Source organism: Plectropomus leopardus, chromosome 2, assembly GCF_008729295.1.
Source record: "Plectropomus leopardus isolate mb chromosome 2, YSFRI_Pleo_2.0, whole genome shotgun sequence".
Lineage (NCBI taxonomy): Eukaryota > Metazoa > Chordata > Actinopteri > Perciformes > Serranidae > Plectropomus > Plectropomus leopardus.
The window spans coordinates 38,605,728-38,621,491 of NC_056464.1; the positions used below are offsets into that span (position 1 = coordinate 38,605,728).

The 15,764-nt window shown below is 40.4% G+C and overlaps 2 protein-coding genes and 1 pseudogene across 2 annotated transcripts; 2 read left to right on the plus strand and 1 right to left on the minus strand.

The window, feature by feature from the left end:
• The first annotated feature begins 1,076 nt into the window (after positions 1-1,076).
• On the plus strand, positions 1,077-8,094 carry LOC121960666 (cytochrome c1, heme protein, mitochondrial). The gene is made up of 7 exons (XM_042510477.1): positions 1,077-1,206; positions 4,175-4,365; positions 4,607-4,733; positions 5,327-5,484; positions 5,591-5,751; positions 6,016-6,116; positions 7,430-8,094. The coding sequence occupies exons 1-7, from the start codon at positions 1,126-1,128 to the stop codon at positions 7,532-7,534; spliced, it is 924 nt and encodes a 307-aa protein (XP_042366411.1). The 5' UTR covers positions 1,077-1,125; the 3' UTR covers positions 7,535-8,094.
• Positions 8,095-9,395: 1,301 nt separating this feature from the next.
• On the minus strand, positions 9,396-11,302 carry LOC121960657 (annotated as a pseudogene).
• A 1,663-nt stretch (positions 11,303-12,965) lies between these two features.
• On the plus strand, positions 12,966-15,531 carry LOC121960676 (homeobox expressed in ES cells 1-like). The gene is given in 5 exon segments (XM_042510486.1): positions 12,966-13,419; positions 14,011-14,042; positions 14,044-14,172; positions 14,790-14,891; positions 15,323-15,531. Coding segments are annotated over 5 exon segments (591 nt in total). The 5' UTR covers positions 12,966-13,298; the 3' UTR covers positions 15,530-15,531.
• The last annotated feature ends 233 nt before the right edge of the window (positions 15,532-15,764 follow it).

Here is a 15,764-nt window from a genome sequence, read left to right on the forward strand (position 1 = left end):
TTCAAAATAAGAGCAGAAGACTTCTGAGTCTGAGAGAGGGGAAATGAGCAACGAAAAGCAAACGCTTTAAACTGTCATTCAAGAGGCATACTGTTTAATTTTAAGAGAGTAATGGGGAGTAAAAATCCCAACTATTTCACACCATGCCAAAGCACAAACTAGCTTTGGTTTTTGGTGCAAAGGCCTACATGAAACATATAATAAATTGGTCTATATTAAACGTTTATATTAAAGACTTTGGCTATTTTGTTTTGTAATATTCTTCATTTAGCCTTCATATATCACTTAAAATGTTTACCTTGGAAATATTTGGTATCTTTTTTTTTTTTTAGCATATCACCACCTATATGACCTGACTATTGTTTTTTTCACTTTGACATACTGTATCAGCATAAAAGAAAACATAAAATTAGATTTTGAAAATTATAGTTTTACTATAAAAAACAAAATAAAAATATTCTCAATGAAGCATTTTAAAATAATAGAAAAATAAGGCAAAGTACTACAATACTCAAGAACTTCAGCATAGAACAGAAAAAAAAATACAATGATACTCCTATAATATAACAAATGTACAATAAAGTTGTTTCAGAATAAGCTGTGGAGTTGTTGTTGTTTAAGCAGGGGATGTGTTTACAGTAGAGCCAACAGACATGTAAAATCACACACAAGTGCAAAATATTAAGGATGACAATAAAGTTGGGATTAATTTCCACCTTTCCAGTTTTTTAGCACTATTTTTGCTTTCATTTTAAAATTCTGATGGGTTAAATGAGAGACAAAACCACTATAAAATACATGGCAAGTGTTGCATTAAGTATATTATATATATATATATATATATATATATATATATATATATATATATATATATATATGTGTGTATATATATATATATATATATATATATATATATATATATATGTGTTTACTATGTGCACGATTCACACACACTGTATGTGATGGGAATTATGTTTTATTCTGACAGTTAACTTGTGACCCAAGTGAATGCAGGGCACTTCACGCAGGCCGGTTTTATTTTGAAGGTTCGGACCGGAAAGGTCTGTGGTGGCCTCGCGCGAGTCCAGGCAGCTTCTCCTCTCAGCTCAGAGAACCGCAGAGAAGATGGCGGCGCTACGAGTCGTGGTGCTATCGGGGAGTGGGAGAGCCCTCCTCAGCACACCGAAAACTATCAAGACCCCCGTGGTAGGTCGACAAATGAGTATCATATATATAATTTAGGGCAGAGTTTATTTATATCTAACTTTTGACGAGAAGGTGCTTCTGTTTGGAGTCCTAGCACCGAGCTAACGTTAGCCTGGCTGCTGTCAGCGGGGTGAGGCAAGGTCACTCGTGTTCATATACATTTTTAGGATACCAGCAACGACTGTGAAAGTAATTGTTTTGTTATTTTGTCTGTTTTGAGACGTAGAAGTCGTCCAGGCGTCAATAACAGCGACATCCAATGCCTCAGGTCTGAAAAACTGTGGTAGCCATCGGGATGTGGCTCAAGCTAGCCGGTTAGCTAATTCATGAAGTCGTGTCAACCACCCGGCAAACGTGCAGAATCACTCAAATTTAACAAACACGTAGGCTTTTAAGTCTGTGGATATGATTCTGCACGTCAGATTTTGTAATCGTAATTTTTGAAATCGTGTCATCGTCAACACGGGTTGGGTTGCGGTCATTTTCCGTGAAAACATCAGATGCTAAAGTAGCCGAGCTAATCGGCTAATCGGTTAGCATTTCAAGGACTGAGAGGACTTCCGGCGATGAGAGCAGACTGTAGACGGTTATCGCTGTAACGAAAACGTTATCCTGCGTCTGAGGGATAAATGTCCCCCATAAGGACATCGTGAGATAAGCTCAAACAGTCTGTAACGTTTTGCGCTTGATTTGGTTGAAGGTGGTTAAAAAACATGAACATGTTTGTCAATTGATCAGAGTTGTGACCAGATGGGAGCAAAAATAGAAACAGGGCACCAGGAGCAGGTAGATTACTGTTGGTCTAAGTTTGTCATAGTTGTTTTAAAACTCCATGCTATAACTGTTGATTTTGTCTCTTATAGAAACAATCCCGATCACTACATGATTGGAAACCTTTTTTGTCTTATTATTAGTTCGCAACCTGGAGACAGTCAGTTACTTTCAGGTATTATAAGTAAGAATGCATGGAAATATTGGTATAGGCAGATGTTAGCTTTAAAATAGAACATTGGAATCGGACAAGATGTTGATTTTTGTCTACGACAAACAGAATTTTCAATTAACAAAAAAAATATCTGGAAAATACGGCTGGGTATTGTCAATAACCTCACAATTCAATTCAGTTTAGATTTTTTGGGTCGCGATTCGATTTGATTTTGACCCAGTTGCCTTGATATTGATTCAGTTATGTGTTAATGTCAGAAACACACATAATTAATTAGAATACCTTCTGATATGTGTTCAGTGAAGCGTGCATTATCTGTTATCTGATCTATCTGATTCAGTGCAAACTGACATCAAAACTTATCTTACCATTACATTATTCCTTATTAGATAAAAATTAAAACCAATATAAATTAAGAGTACAGAAAAGTGCACAGTTTTGCCTGAGCTGAACTTAACAAAAGTAATAAACATTTATGCAGGATTTGTCTACCTGTATTTGTGTGTAATCAACAGCTTTAGCGTTAGCAACAGGTTGCAAAACATCTGCGTGTTGTTGGCTCAAATGGTTCTGTAGGTTTGTCTTATTGTTGCAGTGTTTTAACACTGACTCACAAGGCTCACACGTGGTGTAATTACTATCGACTTTGTGTATCCAAACGTTGGTTTTAAATGTTGTCGTCGCTGATTTTAACACATGGTTAACTCGAGCCACTGACCCCATTTTAATGAACAAACAACAGATGTTTGGGGGTCAAGTGGGGCCTCTGAACAACATCAATCACACTCCGGCAGCACTCACACTGCCCCCAAGCGAGCGGGGCGTCATTACAATGCAAATAATCAATTTCAGGATTTTATGAATCAATACTGAATTGGCCAAAACATATTGCAATGCATTGATGAATCAGTTTTTTTACCCAGCCCTAGTAGAAAACATCAAGTATTTTGCTTATTTTGCACCATGAATAAATATTATGTTCATCAAAAAGCATTTCATTTCATGTTTCCATCTGCTGGTGGGCCACCATGACAAGAGTTTGCATATTATGATGTTAAGTCCATTATAGGAGAGGCTTGCTGATCACTAAAAACCTAATACCATGCATCCCTATGATGATAAGTAATGCAGCAGATTTAAAATGTTTTGTTTTGGAATATGGCTCAATTATTGATCAATTATTCGAATGAACATTTTAGGCCCTACATCACTCGAGTGCTGGTATGCAGTTAGTGCTCTTGCCCAAAGTCAGTTTTTACTTGCCCCTATTTAGATTGGCCAAGTGAATTTTAATCATGGTAATGTGATATGTGACTTCACCACTAGGCCTGTCTGTGGGACATATGGGACTTGCAAATGGGAAATGATGGTACCAGTAGGTGCTGTTCCCAAGTGTAGCCTGGTTTGAGGCTGTAGATGGAGGTGAGTGTGAGTGTGAGTGTGTGTGTGTGATGCTGTCATGTGATGCCCTCTGTCTGATTACAGAAGCACTAGTGAAGGGCAGTTTCGTAAGGAGAACCAGCATGCACTCTGTAGGCAAGGGCGTTACAATGAACTGAACTGTGCGTTAAGTGTGTACACAGTAAAGCTGTGTCTGGAAGTGAGCTTTTAGTTTGACAAGTGAATGTGGGAAAACTGAAGCGTTGTTACTTACAAATTTTGCCGTACTTTTTAGAGCTGAAAGGAAGTTAATAAGTTACTAGTTTGATGTGAGGGTTTGCTGCTCTTCTTTGCCTCTGAGGATAGTTATCAGAATATTTTTGGCTTTTAGGCTATTGATGGGACAAAACAAGCAAGGTAAAGATGTCACACCGGCCTTCCAGAATTGTTTTTTTTTTTTTTTAGGTGTTGTAGGTCAAACTGTTGACCATCTGTCAACGTCATTATCAGCACATTAATCAACGATGAAAATAACTGTCAGACAATATAAACTAACTGGATTTTATAAATGATCACCTGCACATTATTATTGGGAGGATTTTTAAGTAAGAAATTAACTGGTGTGCGCTTGTTCATTCCCAGGCCAACATGTCCTTCGCCAGTCTGCCTCGAAACAAGAAGGTTGCCCTGACAACACTAGGTGTGGTCACAGCCGGCGGGGCGGGGCTCGCTCTGATGCTGCACCAGTCCGTTAAAGCCTCCGACCTGGAGCTCCACCCTCCTCATTATCCCTGGAGCCATGCTGGACCTCTGTCCTCTCTGGACCACGCTAGGTATGAAGGATGGACACACACGCACACACACACACACACACACACACACACACACACACTCACACTCACTCCAGTGTTGGCAATTATCAATTGCAATTAAAAAAAAAAAATAGGTAAAAATCATAATTTCACATATGTTTTGTTTTTGCACCTTTGATGCTATACTTTATTGAGAATGAGCACATTTTTTCACCGCTGGTGTCTGTGTTTTCTTACTCTGTTGCTCCGTCTCCCGTTGCAGTATTCGCCGTGGTTATCAGGTGTATAAACAGGTGTGTTCAGCGTGCCACAGTATGGAGTACCTGGCCTTCAGAAACCTCGTCGGAGTGTCGCACACAGAAGCCGAGGTCAAGACCATCGCTGAGGAGGTGAGGCTGTGTGTATGTGAGAATAAGGGGGGGGGGGTACCGTAGTGTAGTTCACGTGAGGACCAACCGAAGTGGACCAGAAAGACTGCAGGTATGAACAAAACAGTAATGAATGAAAATTAATGGAATTACGTCCCAAACATATTTCACAAGAAAAGTTTAATTTCATATTTTATTAAAGCAACATTTGTAGATCAGACATGTTAACATTTGTTAAAAAAAGGGTTAAGACTTTACTTTTGCTGCATTCAGATGCCCGAGACATAGCATGATTTATTTCAAAAATACAGGGGAAAATTGTTCCCAAAAACAGTAATGTAGATTTAAACAAGTTAGAGAAAAATGAGAACTTTATTCATAGTTATCGTGATTATAAATCTAAAATTATTATATAAAGTTTTTTTCATGTCATTTCCATGTTTTTTTGAACTTCACATTTTTTTGTTTGTTGGGTTTTTGTTGAGTTTTTTGCTCATTTTCAGATAATATATATATATATATACATAATATTTCATGCTAGTTCTGCCAGCTGGTGGAGACACACAGCTGTATCTTTGGTTATATTTTAAAGCTGTCTTGTGTGTTTTGTTCAGGTTGAGGTTGTTGACGGACCCGATGAGAGTGGCGAGATGTTCACTCGGCCAGGAAAGCTGTCAGACTACTTCCCAAAACCCTACCCCAACCCCGAGGCTGCTCGAGTCGCCAACAACGGAGCCCTGCCTCCGGACCTCAGCTACATCGTCAACGCCAGGTAACTCCTGAAGACAGAAAACCAACACAGCTCAAGTCAGTCTCACAAAACCAGCCTGAAATCCAAATAAGATGTCCACCCATTATGTCCTGTTGCCCCCCCTCAGACATGGAGGAGAGGACTACGTGTTCAGCCTGCTGACAGGATACTGCGAACCTCCAGCAGGAGTGACGGTGAGAGAGGGACTCTACTACAACCCATACTTCCCTGGCCAGGCTATCGGCATGGCTCCGCCCATCTATAACGAGATCCTGGAGTATGATGACGGTAAGTTCAAGCGTGCAGAACAATCTGCTGTCAGACAGTTTGATCGACTGGTTTGCAATAATAAACAGTGAGGCGAGCGAAAAGAGAGAATATACAAACATATTGTGCATGGAGCGCTAATGCAGCTGTTACATGCATGTTTAATATATGAAAATCAACTGCTGTTGGTTTGTAAAAATACTGTGATAGCAGATTTAACTATGTTGTTGTCCTGTAGTTAAAGTCATTGTGCTGATGGTTGCTGTTGTGCATCTGTCGCCATAGGAACTCCTGCCACCATGAGCCAGGTTGCTAAAGACGTGTGTACGTTTTTGAGGTGGGCTGCCGAGCCAGAGCACGACCAACGCAAACGCATGGGACTGAAGGTACAACACACACACACAAACACACACATATATCCCTGATTACATATGGATTACATATGGGCTGATATTAGGTCCAATGTGATGCTTTAGTTTGGTGTCAGTACCAAAACTGTGCTCTCATTTCAGTACTCTTGTTAGAGGAGTTTATACATACATTTCATTTAACAAAGGGAGCCTTCATTTTTCGACAGGTGAATGTCGTAATAAAAGCTGCCGTGCAAAAAGGTTTCCTGAAAAAAAATGGAATGTAAAAGTATTTAAATCATCAAATATCTGATTACAACAAAAGAAAAAAGAAATTAAAAGCCAGACATTCGATGCCAGCTTTCTGTACCTAAAACTGTCAAGATAAGTGATCCATTTTTTCTGGCTAAATGGCATTCCCTCAAGGACCTTACAGGTGTTTTTGGCATTGTTGCAGCCTAAAATTTCCAATTTTTTGCAAATAATTGTTTTTGTGTGTGTGTGTGTGTGGAAATCATTTAAAAATGGTAGGAAACTCCAGTGACAATAATACTACACTGTGCTAACGGCGTGATTTCTACTCCACTAAAGTTACCATTTATCTGCATATTTAATCTAACTCACCTGGATTCTTAAACATGACATAGATTTGGATGCAGCAGCATCTGTAACGGTGAATTGTTTTGTTTGGTGTCTACGCGTTTCAGCCATCATATGGGCGTGCGTTTTGCGGTAGAAAAGTGTTTGTCAATTGACACCGTTAGTTTTCTACTACAACGTCGCATACATTGCTGCACACTTTACTCCCTCTTTTGTGCTGATCATCGGGGGATTTCCCTGCATCTTCTTTTGCAGTTTGTAGGTAAAAGTGGGACATTTGTGCTGCACCAGAAACATGAACCACTTGCGCCAACAGCTGCTTTTTAAATCTCCTGCGGTGGGGCGCACTCATAAACACGCTGTCAAAACGTCCCACTCATTTCGGAGCTGTTACTACCTCCATTCCCCGCTCAGAGGCAAGCCCACTCTGTCCCCCCTTTCTGCGATTGGACAGTATTAGAGAACAGTGAGGCGGCACAACGGCGTGATATTCCCGCCCTGATTAGGCAGTGCAAATGCAACTAAGAAGTTAGTTTGACGTTTGGTCAAATTTGTGGGAAACTTGCGCTGACTGGACAAAATTTCAGGGTTGCACAGAATTCACAGGGAGGATGCACGTCTGAACCACTAGGCAACTGAATGCGCCTCCAAATTCGCCCTTTATCTGAAGTTTTCTCTGTTGCTTATTTAATGTAGAAGAAGTTAAACCAGTGTGTAAACGTGGATTAATCTGTCGTTCTTCTCTCCAGCTGCTGCTGGGCACCGGCATCCTCATCCCTCTGCTGTACTACATGAAGAGACACAGGTGGTCCGTGCTGAAGAGCAGAAAGATCGCCTATAAGCCTCCCAAGTAAACTGAATCAAACACCCCCACCTGGGCCTAAAACCTTCACAGAGGGCTGCGTTCAACAACACCACAGCGCTCACCTCACAATGACCATATGGACAAAGAACAACTGGCAAACACACACATGCCTTTCTAAGAGGGGTATGGAGATGAGAGTATATATATAATGTTTATTCCTACAGGAGAATGCCTGTTTTTAGTTGTTGGCGTGTTAGAACCGAACGTGACAGATTTTTCTTTATCTGGAATAATGTGGTGGAAGTGTGTCAGAGTTGTGGCGTTCTTGAACGCACCCTCCACAAAGTTTGTTTGATTTCAGGTTTGACATCTCGTATCAGAAACTTTGTCGAAATCGACCGAGACGTCGATTGACTGCCCATCTTTGTAAAATATTCAATAATCACACAAACGCTGAGAAATGGTTGCCGTTAAAGTTCGTAACATCAGTTTGTAACATCACCCTGAGTGCGTGTTAATCCATCCTCCCCTGCCCTCGCCACTCAGTGGATGCAACGCAACCTCTGAACCTCTGTTTTACTGTACAAAATAAATTATCTTAATGGGAAACTCCGACGGTTTGTTTTGTTTGTAGCAGCAGAAGTCACACACACACACACTGCTTAATGCTGCCTGTGTCGTTCTGATCATTTCGGACTCGTAGAATCTGCTTCAATGAGATGTCATGTAAATATTTAATAAAGTGGTGACTGAACAAATTTTCCGAAGAGGTTAGAATTGGTCGACCTCCAGGGTGGAACATCACTTATTCTTTGGAAATGTCAGAAATGAATCAGATTTATGTCTTCTGTCCATATACACAAAACTACCCAAAAGACAAACTGTCCAAAACAACCTGTTTTTATTTTCACACAGTTTTCACTCTTGCAAACAAAGTTCACAGTTGGTTCAACCAATTTATTTTTAAAGGATGTTCAATCTACACATAAGCCTTTTGTTTATTCTGAACTTTTCCTTAAAAACTCTTAATACTCTGAAGTGGAGTTTCACAAACCACTAAATTAGTTTGTCAAGAAAGATTAAAAAACAAATATGTGATGGTTTATAGCAATGATACTCAATTTATGGCCCGTGAGCCAAATCTGGCCTCCAATAAGGGGCTCGGTGGCCCCCAACTGATGCACAATAAAAATAAAGTGATTAACATTGGAATTTTTTTTTGTACTTTCGGTATACAGAAGGTGCTAGAGTCCTAAGGTGGCATCAAAATAGAGCTTTTTATCAAAAAAAGTGCCAGTGGAGGACGGAGGTCCTAGTTCAGCCCCTAATGTCCTAAAATCCAAGAGACATGCTAAAATCCGTAAAACGTCCCAATATACAAGAAACAACTAAAATTTGATTTAAGTTCTAATATCTGAGAAACAACCTAAACACCTAGAAATGTCCTAAAATCCCAGAAATGTCCTCAAATCAAATAAAATTTGATTGATCTAAAAATCCCAGAAACATCCGAAAAATTCGAGGAATGTTTTGAAATAAGAAGCATCTCAAAAACAGAGAAACAAATCAAATCTCAAATCTTGCGCACATCCTAAAATTCCAAGAAACATCCTAAAATTCCAAGAAACATCCTAAAATCCAGAAATGTCCTAAAATCTTAGAATCATCTAAAAATCTGAGAAACATCCTAAAGTTTGAGGAATGTCCTGCAATAAGAAACATCCAAAACGACCTACAATTTAAGAAACATCCTAAAATCACAGAAATGTCCTCAAATCTAATACACCTCCTAAAATTCGATAAATATCCTAAAATCCCAGAAAAGTCTAAAAATCCTAGAAACATCCTAAACTCAGAGAAACGTCCTAAAATCCGAGAAATGTCCTAAAACCCTGGAAGCCGCCCTCGCGCAAGGAAAGTTTAGTATTTCTGCGTTAAAGTGTGATTTGGGGTCCTCGCTCCGTTGACTAACAGGACTGACACCAGTCTGGTTCCTGGAACGCTGCCACTGACTCGTGACCTTTCCTTCTTTTGAATTTCCCTGTTTACGATCAGGATTTTGGAGTATCCCGATGATGTCGTCTTCTTCCCATTAATATTCGTTCTTTGCTGGTACAGAACATAATGCCTGGTGTAGTTAGAAATTAGCACATAACTGCACACAGATGATCAGAAACCTAGATAATAGTCTGCTCATGTATACAGGGTGAACAATAACCTGGTTTCTCATATTTCGTGTGAAAGTCGTCTCCTGAATAAGATCAAATTTGGATAAGGTTCAAAGCGGGAAAGTGGAAAAGTAGTGCAGTGGATGTGTTACACGGCTACAAAAACAGGAATTTGTAATATCTTCAGTGGGTGTGCATTAACGGTGTTAAAGTATGGGAACAGCCTCTCAGTAAAAGTGTGTGTGAAGGTGTATATGTGTGTGTTGGTGTCAGAGTCAGAGAAGGACAGAGTTCCTCTGCTGCAGTCCAGTTTTACTCTGATTCTCCGAAGCTTCGTTCTCACTGAGAGAACAGTGGAGGGATCTGACAAAGAGCGGGCTGTGTATTTACCATTCAGGAACCCTATTCTCCATAAACGACACGGATGTTTTCCCTTCTTCTGGACCGACTCGGCTGCCACGCCAACAAACCAGTCCGTGTTGTCTCTGACCTCCACGTCCCAGCTGTGAGTGCCAGAGTTAAAACCCTCTGAGCCGAGGACGATACGGAAATAATCAAACCTCTCTGGGTTCTCAGGAAGCTTCTGCCTTCCTCCAAATCTCACTCCGGTCAGATCTTCAGTCAGGACGAGTTCTGGATGAGCAGAGTTTGGGTCCAGAATCACAGGACTGTAGGAGACCATGTCCTTCATCTTGTCCCAGATGTTGAAGGACAGGTTTCCCAGGTGTTTGGCCTCGTCTATCAGAGCTCCTGAGAGCAGCTGTGGATCCTCCAGCAGGGGGCGCTGCTGGACTCTGTCCACTGCAGCCTTGTAGTTGAGCAGGAAGGAGACGTCCTCCGCTCTCAGCTCGTCCTCTGTGTCTCTGACTGTGTCTGAAAGAGCTGCTATCTCTCTGCTCAGAGCCTCCAGCTTCTCCTTCATCCTCCGACTCTTCTGCTGCTCCTCCTCCCTCAGAGCGGAGATCCTGGCCTCCTCTTCCTCGTGTAGAAACTGGTGAAGCTTCCTAAACTGCTCCTTAATCTGCATCTCTGTGCGTTGAGCCTGGATCTTAATGTGCTCTGCTGTTTGATCACAGTTTCCTTTCACTTGTTCAAACAGCTTCAGTTTCTCTTGTAAAGGCTTCAAGGATTTCAGAAGCTCCTTTCTTCGATCCAGCGCAACTTCATTAATCGGTCTGAAATGTGTGTCCAGCATGTGTTTCTGAATGCAGACACACGAGACACACGGGCTGCTGATGGTCCAAACAGAAGAGTTTGAGTTTCTCAGAGTGCAGACTGCAGAGAGCCTCTGCTGATAATCTCTGATCTCTCTTTTTTAAAAAGGTCTCGCACAGTTTCTTTAACGCTAAGTTGCACGGTGGCTCGCTTCTTGAAGATCTTCTCTTACAAACTGGACACTCCAGCAGTTGTCTCTCCGTCCACCAGTCCCTCAGACAGACTCTACAGAAGCTGTGGCTGCACGACAGGACGACAGGGTCTTTGAAGATGTCCCGGCAGACAGGACAGGAGAGATCCTCCTCTGAAGACATTTTCTCTCTGACTGCAGCTGAAAGGCAGAAATCACAGTCAGTCCCTTGCGAGACTTTAACTTTGAGTCGTGTTTCTTTGTAAAACTCACATCCAGCGTGCAGGTTTAGGTGACCGTGTCCTCTCCCCGGGCTGTCCTCTTTCACTGGATGTTGTCAGCTGAGTGTTACCGGCTCTTATTTTGTCGATAAGGAAGAGTGACAGAATTTTACTGGCATGTTTCAGGTGAGCCGGGAACACTGCGGGGCGGGGCTTTGATGAGGTAATGTGAGTGTCAGGTTTACAGGCCTTTGTCACAGCAGAGATTTTGACTTGTGACAATAGCAAAAGCACAGCTGTTCCGAGTAACAGTAACGATGTGTTCAAATGTTGCACTGAGTGTGGCAATGAACCAGCATAAACGCCACCAAGACCCTGAAATCAAAGCAGCTAAATGGAACACAGCCAACATTAATGTCATTATTTACACCTGCGCTTTCCCTGCCCTGACAATTCAAAGTGTTTACAGGGAAAATGTCTACAATCATGAGGTAATGTCAGTGTAATACCCCTACAACTACAAGATTCTGACAGATACAGAGTACAGTTTAATGCAGTACAATTTTAGTAGTTTTAATACAGTTTAAATACAGTATGATGTAATATTCAACCCTTCCTAACCTGAGCAAACTGGCTTGAGTTAAAAAAAAAACAACCAAAAAATGTGCAGAATGCCATGAGCAACAAAAAAAGAAATGACCCAAAAAAATTAACAAGAAGTTAGTCAAAAGTAAGAACATGGGAAATGTGCTTAAAAATTATAATAATTCTGTAGCATAATTTCAAATATGCAATTATAATTAGCAATACATGTAGTTTTCCTTAGTCCCCACCCCGGCATTTGGGAATTTTACAGCAGTTTTCTAAATGTACTATTTTTTTAAAATAATCTTTTTTTTAAATAATTTTTTTTGCTTGGTTTTCAAAGGTTGAAATACTTGTGAAAGTCATTTAAAAGCAGTACAAGCAAAGTGATGTCACCGCAGGTCACAGAGGGTTAAAGGTGTTGGTCGATGCAGCTGTTTCTTCTGCTCTTTACGCTGAGCCAAACTAACTGCCCTCTGCTCTGGCATTTTCACACTGATCTTCTCATCACACACTGAAAGAAAGTGAAATCTTGTTTCTCAACATGTCGAAATATTCCATACATCATCTTGAAGCTGAGTTTAGACGGACTTCCTTCGCCGGTGGTCCTCACATCCTCACATCCATCCTTCCTTTCATTCAGGGATAAATAAACAAGTGTGCGGTTGGTTTAAAGCTCCTCCAGGCCTTCATTAGGAGCTAATCTGGTTCTGAAAAGGTTTTCCTCCCCGCTGCTTCAACCTGCATTCACACGCTACGAGCTTCATCTGCATCACAACACACACAGATTAGGCTAATAGTATTAGTGAATCTCCGCGGATCGTAATTATTGCCATCATTGTCATGATTATTATTATTAGATTAAAGTCCGTCGCAGACTTGTAACAGAAGGACGGACGAATTTTTAGTGTGAAAACTAAAGTGATTTTCTACTTTGCTAATTTCGATGAAAAGGTTGGAATTACGCTTTGTGTTTGTGCGACACTGGTGACGGTTTTTAAAAAGGCTCCTCAACGTAATCTCACAAATACACTCACACGGTGTATCACTGAGGGAAAACAGATACAAACACACACACACACACCATGTTTTTTGTCTGCTGGAAAGTTTGCAAATACTCTCTTTTTTTTGCAGAATTGTTAAACAAAGTAAACTACAGATTTAAATATGCTGTCTCTTTGTCACACACACACACACGCACACAGAGCAGAGATTAGCCGCTGTATGGGACCTCAGGGAATCTCATTCTCATGGAAAAACCACTTCTTAATTCTAATTGGTGGCCAGTGTAAATCCTCCACTCCCATTTAAAGCAGCAGTCAGCAGTTTGTCTTCCTGCTGCTTCACATGTTCCTCAGACTTTCAGCATTCACCTTCACAGATGATAGACCGCAGTATAGAGAAATTATCTGATGGTATAAGCTTTTTGTTTTTGTTGTTGTTAGTGTTTTTGTTTCGGGGCTGTTTATTGATAAGTCGGTCACATTAATTATTATGGCGTCCGCTGTGGCTCCTGTGACAGCAGAAAGCAAGCCGGCGTTCTCCATCGAGCGGATTCTGGGTTTGGAGCTGGAAAGACCTGGAAACTGCCTGAAACTCCACCGACCCTGGGCAGGTGAGGAGAAAACTCTCGATTTTGAAATCACTTTCTGCACAAATCTGATTCCTAATGACAAAACACAAACTGTCAGTCTGATCTGAAGTGTGCATCTTACTGTTGGGATTTTTTAAAAGAAAAAATTATAGAATTATAGAACTGACTTATTATTTTCTTGTTGTCATGTATGAAGTGTTTATGTGCCATTTAATTCAGTGTTTTCTGTGAGTGTGGTGTAGTTGTTGATTGTTCGGCTAAATTTAACTTCACTAAACTATAACGTAATAAAAATAACCCAGATGCCATTGTTTCATTAACCTAAGGGAGGAAGTGCACAAAAGGTAACAACAACAACAAGATGTATATTTTGGATATAACTGATCACTAGAATATATATCATCTAGGCTAATGTTAATGCATTCAAATGTATTTTAATTTGTAAAATGTAAATATATATACAAAGAGATGGGTGGAGGACGTAAGAGGTTGTCTGAGCGGACTGAGAAAGTTCCTCCGTTTGGTTTAATGTGAGATTAAATTGATTATTTGTCATACTTTAGTGATGACAGAAGGGGATTTATGTGCGATCTGCTCCTTTATTTTTCTCAGAGCGAGAAGAGAAGGAGAACAGAGGAAACAGCGTGTGCTTTAAACAACATTTTTATCAGAAAACAACAACAACAAAATCATGCTGAGCAGCTGAACTCTGCCAGGCCGACATCCAGCTGGTACATCGGACGCAGACCACGTACCGCCTTCACCAGCAGCCAGGTGATCAATCAGTCAGTCTGTCAGTCATTTAGACAAATACATCCTGAGAAAGGATCCTTTCATGCAAACACCAACCTCACTAATGTAAAACCCTGGACATGTCTGTTAACCCTTTTAAACTTGAGCAAATTGTCATGATATCTTTATAAAACATGGGAAAAAGGCCTTGAGCAATGAATGAAGAACAGCCCAAAAATTAGCAAGAAATTTCTAAAAAGTGCAAGAAAACTACCTAAAAATGAGTAAAAAAAAAAAAAAAAAAACAGAAAAAAAGAGGAAGAGAACAACACAAGAAAAGGACCTGGGAAAAGTGCTAAGAAAATTATAATAATTTTTGTAATATAATGTTGAATAAAAAAAAAAAATTCTATTTATTTCCTGCAATTTTATGGAACGTTTCTCAAGTTGCATGTTGCCTTTTTCCCATTTTTTTGATAGAAATCACACCAATTTGCTCAGACCCCAAAGGGTTAAATACTCATGAACGGTGAAAGCAGCAACACAAGAAAAGTGATTACTCCTTGTTTCAAACGGTTAATTACTCTCTCTTCTTCTCTCTCTCTCTGTGTGTGTGTGTGTGTGTGGTGTGTGTGTGTGTGTGTGTCTGTGTCCTGCAGGTGAATGTACTGGAGACAGTGTTTCAGGTGAACTGTTATCCGGGGATCCAGCTGAGGGAGCAGCTGGCGGGCAGACTCGACCTGGACGAGGACAGAATACAGGTTCAGATTTCAATGTTAAATAAAAGTTTGTAATGTACAAATGTAACGTATCAGCAGTTTGCTGAAACATACAATGTCAACATTTATTCCCGCAAATAAATTGGCAGTCAAGAAAAATAAGTAAATAAATAACAATTGATGGTAAAAAATATGAAAAAAATGTAAAAAAAAATTTTTACAATTTGTCTGTTTTAAAGAGTTGAACACTTTTGTGCAGAAATGTGCAAAATATGGTCCAAGGATTGTAAAAAAGTGTGTAATGTATAGAACATGTAATCCGAATGAAGTCCACAGATGTGCATTGATGTGAGTAAGTAAATGAGAAAGAGGAAAAAAATTAAATATGAAAATAGAAAATAAAAATAAAAGACTAGCAGCTCTCCTTCTGTTGTCTCTGCTACATTAACTTTCTTTCTCTCTCTTTCTTTCAGATCTGGTTTCAGAACCGGCGGGCCAAACTGAGGCGATCGCTCAGAGAAACTCGTCTGCAGCTGGTTCAGACGGCCGTGGCTGACCTCGGGGTCAGACACGAGGTCATAGGTCATCTGAAGGCTGGGCGGGATGCGGGAGGTGACCTGCAGCTCGCCCAGCGGCTCGCCTCTCATCTGCAGCTGGAGGTGGAGGAAGAGGAGGAGTGATGCTGCTGAACTCGTCTGGATTTATTCATCTGTTTCTACCAGCTTCTGTCTTTATTCTTCACTTCTTCCAAATGCAAAAAAACACAACATCGGAAAATATATGGTGACATCACAGTTTGCTTACAAACCCAAAAAGATTTACGGAAAAATCGGTTTGTCTGTCAATCATTCTGAGGAAAGATGCCAGCTGTTGTCTTCAAGATCAAACTTTATCTCGAGATGTGCTCTGGATCAG

Bases quoted from the DNA above. Each gene is read 5' to 3' on its own strand.
- LOC121960666 (XM_042510477.1), top strand. From the start codon at position 1,126: ATGGCGGCGCTACGAGTCGTGGTGCTATCGGGGAGTGGGAGAGCCCTC. The intron at 4,734-5,326 runs GTGAGGCTGTGT...TGTTTTGTTCAG, and splicing joins TCAAGACCATCGCTGAGGAG to GTTGAGGTTGTTGACGGACC. The intron at 6,117-7,429 runs GTACAACACACA...TCTTCTCTCCAG, and splicing joins GCAAACGCATGGGACTGAAG to CTGCTGCTGGGCACCGGCAT.